This window comes from Alosa sapidissima, chromosome 24, assembly GCF_018492685.1.
Source record: "Alosa sapidissima isolate fAloSap1 chromosome 24, fAloSap1.pri, whole genome shotgun sequence".
Lineage (NCBI taxonomy): Eukaryota > Metazoa > Chordata > Actinopteri > Clupeiformes > Clupeidae > Alosa > Alosa sapidissima.
The window spans coordinates 21,537,685-21,545,184 of NC_055980.1; the positions used below are offsets into that span (position 1 = coordinate 21,537,685).

General features: G+C 43.6%; 1 protein-coding gene across 5 annotated transcripts in view; it reads left to right on the forward strand.

Moving 5' to 3' along the window:
- arhgap27 (Rho GTPase activating protein 27) overlaps positions 1-7,500 on the forward strand; it is a 42,059-nt gene that overhangs the window by 3,707 nt on the left and 30,852 nt on the right. For all 5 annotated transcript variants that reach the window (XM_042083456.1, XM_042083460.1, XM_042083458.1 and 2 more), the window contains one exon: positions 1-485. This exon is cut by the window's left edge. In XM_042083456.1, the coding sequence (XP_041939390.1) occupies positions 1-485 (485 nt within the window). The remainder of the gene's footprint in view (positions 486-7,500) is intronic.

The following is a 7,500-nucleotide window of genomic DNA, read 5'->3' on the forward strand; positions in this document are numbered from 1 at the left end:
CGGACAACGGCTTAGACTCCTCACAGCGTCCGAAGAGGGAGGAGGAGGAGGAGGAGGAGGTGAAGGGCAGAGAGGACCACGGTAGAGGGCCCAGTTCTGGATACACTGCAGCTGAGGATGAGGAGGACGGCAGTACCTTCGCCATACCTCCTTTAACTGAACCACCACAGCCCTTCCAGGACCTGAAGGACTATTCACATAAAGATCCCACAGAGCCAAGACCAGACCTCCGCTTCGAGGCGAAGGCTGGCGCTCTACCGCCACAAGACGCTGGGAGTCACGACGTCTGGGATCTTGTGGCGGACGGGGTGTACGAGAGCATCGACAGCCTTGGGTTGGAGCCGGACATTCAGGAGATGGTGTCGGCCCCTGCTGAGCCGCGTGGGGAGACCCCTATTACTGACACAATGCCTGCAGTCCCTGAAAAGGACACAAACACAGAGGTCGCCATGGAGAGCGTGCCGCCACCTGCAGCAGCAGATGAGGTAAGGGGGAGATGGTAGCCTTTATTGCATGATGAGGTAAACACACATGTATTCTGGGCTGATTAGGCACAGATTAACCAAAAGAAAACTCCAACATTCTAGAGACTCCAACATTCTAGAGACTCAATATCTGGTGCAGTTATTTATTTCATTCCTCTAAAAAGACTGTTGTTTTAATAGTTTTCTTAACATCTTAGTCAGTGTCGTGTATTGCACACTGATAAAATGTTCTGAAACTTGTTTAAGCAGACAACTGGAATACCACACGGCAGGGTACGAAAAGGAAGTTTGCTTTTATTAACACATCTAGCCAACATCACAGTACCAAGAGAGCACCCCGGAGGCGGATACTCATATTTATACTTTGGTGAACAAACCAATCAGAGACCTCCACTATCTCATTAACAATCACAGATGGCAAAACTACAAAACTAATACCTTTTAGTTATTTCTGTGTTCAGAACACCACAGTCAGGCTCAGTAAGTCTAGGTAATGTTAATGTTAACCTAAGCCTGGGTTTAACTTCTCAAAACACACTAACAAACATACACATACAGTGGGCCCAAAGTTAAAAGGCAGGCAAAGTGCAAAGCCTAAAGTTTGATAAAGCTCATTTAATAATTTGCTGATTTTTTACAATGAGCAAGATCTTAAAGGTGAAATCCTATTTTCCAGTGCTACCGACAGCAGTTTTGTGTCCTTGAGAAACAGAGATCTATGAAAAAAGACGGAATTCTCCTTTAAATTGGGGTCCATATGTTATATCGTGTGAGATTTGATTACAGTGATTTGATTTTATTTTCCCAAAAAGGAAAATATTTCTTCTTGTCTCAACAAAGGCTTTTCTTTGTCTCATGAGAAATAAATGAGCTCTTGGTGAGTTTTCATCTGTCTCTCCCAAGGGGCCTTGAGGTAAAATATTGAGAAGAAAACTGAGTAAATTTTAGGCTATGTTAAGTTGGACCTAAATAGTATTAGACACAAGAGGCTATTCTTACCTGTGAAATAGTGTTCCTGTTGTCTCAGCCTAAGTGTGTCCTATGTGGCATGATATGATTTGTCCTGCAGGGATGTAGTGGAGGCTAAACGCAAGTAAACAGTTTATCCATCACCCTCTCAGTTTATTCACCAATTGCAACTTTTAATATGACAAAAACCCCACTGTATTATCCACATTCACAATATGTACACTCATCAACACTCTAGAAATCATTTAATACCATGGGTATTGTTATTGGACAATAACCTCCACCATCATCAAACATGTTCTGAATGCCTTTTTAAAAATCCTTTTTAAAGATACCGCATGGCACAGTCCACCTCACCGTGATCACAGAATTCATAGTTTACCCACCTCTTATCTCACCACTACACCTCTGGTTCTATCTGTTGATCTCTTTCATAAAACATTAACAGCTTCCGCTCGTAGCCTATTTTTTCTTTTCCTTACAAGAGCCAAACTACTGAGTCGAGGTTACTTGCCACGGAAACACAAAGTAGTCTGCAATACTAAATATGAACACTCGGTGGCAGTAACTATTTAGGGAGATTGTCCTCAACAACATCTGAACATGTACTGAGTTAGGTAGGCTATGATCAGGCCTAGGTCGAGGAGGCAACTTTTTGTGCATGTGTTTTTTTATTTTTGTGGGTTATGTATAACATTATTAGAGGATAGGCTTAAATGCAAAACAGGCATGTTAGAGCAAAGTTTAATTGGTCTTTTCATTGAATTGAATTCGGGCTCAAAAAAGTTTTGACAACATGTGACGACATGTCAAATCTCAAAGGCAAAGCTTTGATACATTAATGGTCGGTGATCCACTCTGCGAAGCTGTCATGTGCTGCTGGACTGTGTCTCTTAAAAAGAAGCCTGTTGTGTGCCGAACTGCAGAACACGCTGCAGAAATTCCTCAATGTTTCCCCTGCACGGCTTGTGATCTGTTGTAATGATTGATACGTGACGCTTTTTGGAGACGTTGTGCCTCGTGGAATGTCTCGAATTAACATGGACGGGGCGGGAAGGGGGCAGTCACGGCCAGACCCTTAATGCACCAATGGCTTTCACAGTTTTAATGGCATAGCGTATGATATGACAGTCTTAATCCTATAAGTGCCCAAACCCACTTTATATACCCTAAACTAATTTAAAGGCCTGAATCAGCCTACTGAGTGGAACGTTTTTCCTTTGTAGGCATTGCTCTTTTTTCGGCTTATTTCGGCTATAGCCCCTATGGTCATGGACCATTGCAACTGCTAACAGAATAGTTTTTTGCAGGCTGCTCTGCATGTTAATGGCCTTCGATGGTCCTTTTGTGTGACCTGCCAGTTTAGCGGGCGTACAGAATGCCCCACAAATAACACCCCTCAACCGGCCGTTCGAATCCGCCCAGTGTTCGGCCGGTCCGACGTTTCGTGAAACAATCTGTGCCACATTTGGTCTGTATGTTTATTCCTACAACTCCTTTATTGACCCAGTGCGATAGCCAGTAACGTGTCAGTCTGATGTTTTGGCGCGTCTGGGGTGGGGGGTAGCTTACGAGAACTCTTACGAGAGTTTACGAAAGAGAGTTTACGAAAGTAGCGACTTCTAAATTGAGTTGGAGGTACTCGAGCACGTGATAGACTGGTTAAAAACAGTTTCGCGAAGTCTCCCATCGTTGAGGCACAGACCGAAACGGTAAGGCAAGGGTTAACTGGAGTGCGAACTGTACACAACCACTCCCTACGGACCGATTCCCTATCAGACTACCTGGTAGCAAGAGGACAGTGACGTCTGAATAGGAGTCAACCTGGAGAAAAAACTTCCCACTCTGTACAGTCGGCACACCTGCTACTAGTGATGTAACTTCACTTTCGGTCCGAGTTGCGCTTCTCTTTTGGTTTTTGACATATTGTTGCGGTTTCTGGCGACTGGGTTCGAGATTTTTAGAGCAAGAGGAACACCTGCTCGAATCAGGTACTGTGACATGAAACTCACTAGGGATGTAACTCCCAATTGGTGGCAGCATGTACCCGAAGCATTGTGCTTTGATATGCCTGTTGCATTTCTAGCACTTGCACTGTAATGATATAAGATCAGTTAATTTGTGACCAGAATGATTGGGTCAGCTAGGTTCTGCGCACTGCAGTTACATGATTCTTTTGATAATGTTGTGTCGCGCAATAAAATGCGAAACTTGATTCATGTTTAGCAGGTATTTATAATATGTTAACAGGGACGTTCTTCATGTCTGTGTCAGCGTCAAACTTAGAGCAGAACCCCGTCAAAAAGTGTCAGTGGCATCCGGTTAATTTACATTGAAAAGTTAATATATTTCTTACACTAAACTTTCCCTGTCATCTCTGAATTGAAATTCAAGTTTCAAGCGTTTTGGTTGATGCAAAAAGCCTCTGTTTCTGAGGAGAGAAAAGTTCTACCCATTCTAGCCCCTGATGGTTGCACACACAGAGGGCCCTGGAACTATGCCCAGTGGAGTTCTGGTTGCCATGGAGATTGGGGTTCTAAACCATGACATCGCCTCAGAGCCATTCAGTTCTGTGGGCACAATGGGTCGCCCCAACTTTCAGGAGCGGATATGTAGGTCACCTTATGGTAATGAAATCCCATGCAGTTCTGTGCATTTTTTTAGGGTTGTCATTGAGTATAGCTAAAACACAATTTTGTTATAGATGTCCTCAGCTGTTTGTGTTTGCGTGCTTCTGTGTGTGTGTGTGTCTGTCTGTGTGTGTGTGTGTGTGTGTGTGTGTGTGTGTGTGTGTGTGTGTGTGTGTGCGTGTGTGTGTGTACTTGTGGTTATACACACGCATGCAAATGTGATCACGAATGTGTCAGAGGGACTAGCTAGCACATGGATTTCCCAGCTGTCTCTGACTCTAAATAAGCTGTCTGAGGAGGTCTTTATACACATAATACAACAGACATTGTTATTCACATCAATTATACCTACTACAACTACATGAAGCAGAAAGTGATTTCTGAGCTGTAAGCCCCTTTTCTTAAGATTGGGCAGGCAGCTATTGTTTGCTGGCATTCTTAGCATCAAGGCAGTGCTGAAATCCTCCATAATGACATAATCATATCGCTTAATCCTTCACTCAAGGTTCCATATTTGTGTGCGGCTGGTAAAAGGTTGGTTTTGACAGCCTAACAGAGACGGCACTGACACATGCCAGAATACAGTAAGTGTGTGTGTGTGTGTGTGTGTGTGTGTGTGTGTGTGTGTGTGTGTGTGTGTGTGTGTGTTGTTTGTGTGTGTTTCTGATGCTTGCTTTAGGGGTCACACAGTTTGTCAATGACAAGAAGCCAGTTTGAAGGGTAGTAGGGGACAGACACTAGAGTTTGAAGGGTAGTAGTAGAGGACAGAGTCTCAAACAGGGGAGGCTTATGTGTTTGGGATAATGACTCTGGCTAGTTTGGGTGTGACCATGCGCGGTGCTTTAAATGTCAAAGAGCTCATTGGGACTGAAGTATTTGCCTAATTATTAGGTGTTGTGGTGGAGAATCTCGCCAAGGGGTATGGGGTGGGGTGGGGTGGGGTGGGGTGGAGGGTCTGATGTGATGTCTTTTGGCAGACGTCTTCAAGAGTTAGCGGGTGCTTTGATTTCTGAATGCTGATTTCATGCATGCGGTTAGTGTTTCAGTCTTAGGAAGAAGAGAAGCTGTGTTTGTGTTCTGGCTAGGTATAGTGACAAATGTAAGACCTGAAGGGGAGGTGTTAGGCCAAACCAAAACACTCAAAAGCCACCAGGTGATGATGGGCTTTATGTAATGATGTATAGTATTGATACCAAGTCACGTGAAGTACTGTGCTGAATTGCAGTGAGTTCAGTAAACTCAGTCAGTTTATCTATTTAAAATCGTATGAGACATTCATTCTATGTCGGTACTAAAAATATGTTTTGTTTTACAAAACAATGTCTCCTGAAGCATACATTTGTGCATTGAGGAAATCCAAACAAACAGCAAAACACTTAATGTTAGTGCACTTGATGAAGTGTACTTATAAATACTTGAAACATTTGGTAAGCCTGAAAGCATGCTCTGGGTCTTAGCATGCCTTTCCATACTAAGCTACTCTGAACAGAGCCCACAAGTCTACAATTGCAAGGAGCTTATCACACACACACTTACAAACACACACACACACACACACACACACACACACACACACACATACTGAAACACACACACACACACACACACTGAAACACACACACACACACACACACATACTGAATCACACACACACACACACACACACACACACACACAAACACACACACATACTGAAACACACACACACACACACACACCTAAATGCACACGCACACACACCACACACTTAAACGCACACACACACGCACATACAGAGCCATGCCAACAGGAGGCTCTTGCCATGGGCACACCTCTAACTGGGCTGCAGCTCCAGCCAGACTAGCTCTGCAGGGCTGGAATTCAGTTCGGAATCAGAATCCAAATTACAATTGGGATCAGAACTGGAATCAGAATTGGAATTGGAATAGAACATTGTGAATGAACATATGCAGAGAGCAACTACCACTCCAAACAGGGGTCCTGCACATAGAATTGGAACTAGATTTGAATTTTGTGAAATTTTGTGAAACCGATTCCCCCCATTAGCAACCTCTATTGTACCACACAGTGAAGGTGATGTGTGGTTGAAAGTTGTGTTTATATCAGGTGAGAGACTGAGAATATATCCCCAGATTTCTCCAACCAGTCTTATCCACTTGTGAAAGGTGGCATAACACAGACTGTGTGTGTGTGTGTGTGTGTGTTGCAGACACTCTCACTAGGAGGGTGTATGGGTGTTTACAGTAAAGACACACATACTCTCTCTACCTGCACCTGGTAAAGCAAGAGCTGCTGCAAATGTGGAAAAACTGCCCTGTCAGGTTATCTGTGCGTGTGTGTGTGTGTGAGAGAGAGAGAGATACACATAGACAGGGGATGTTTTGTTCTGCTCTAAACTCTGTCCATGCTGTGCACATGCTGTCCATGGTGTGTGTGTGTGTGTGTGTGTGTGTGTGTGAGTGTGTGTGTGAGTGTGTGTGTGTGTGTGTGTGCGTGTGTGTGTGCAGATGTATAGTTTTGTATAGGCCGGATAATTAAATACATATACAGTAACTTATACTAGACTACTATGCTACTATGTATGAAAATGAATAGCATAGTAATAGCAATAAAAACTGTGTGTGTGTGAGTGGTTGATGGGTTTCTATGAATACCTTCTTTCTGTCTATTCTGTTTTTGTAGAAGTGGCGCTACTTCCTGTGTGATTGTCTGTGTTGGACTGTTTGAATGCATGCAGGCTGTCATTTGCTTTGGTGTTATTCTACAAAACACAGCATTAATATCAGCTATGGAAATACAGAGATGAATACCAATGTAACTGGTCTTATCAGACGTTTAATACACATTAATTATAGTGCTGATTATCTTAAAGGCAAAGTAATTGCATTTCAGGACAAACAGCTATGTGTAACCAGGCATATAGTAATATTTTAGAAGTGTTAGGACTATTTCCTGGTGTGAGAACGAAATTTAACACAGGAATTTGCATATATTGTTGTGACATAGTGTCATGTGTGCAGACCCTTCCCTTGTCCCTGGCCTGTGAGTCAGGGTGTTAAAGACCGGCTTGCTATCTCTTAAAATGATCAGCCGACGCATTACACCTCCCTAGTAAAGTGGCCAGTCAACTTCTCCTGTATTGAGTAGTGTCGTGTGGGTAATCTGCTCCAGGCCATGTTCACTGTTCAGTGTTCTAGGTTCAGAATGCGCTCACAGGTGAGAGCAGAACAGTCTGTCCCCTCTTCAGTCATATACCCAGAGGCTGTTGATGGTGGACCAGGTCTGGTTCTGAAGTGGCTCAGATCAGGCCCTAATGTGGCCCAGTTCTGGTGTCAGTCTTGAGATATCGCCACTCCTGATGACTCATGGAATGTCTCTCGTCCAGTCAGAAATTAATAAATAGTTTGACTGGACCT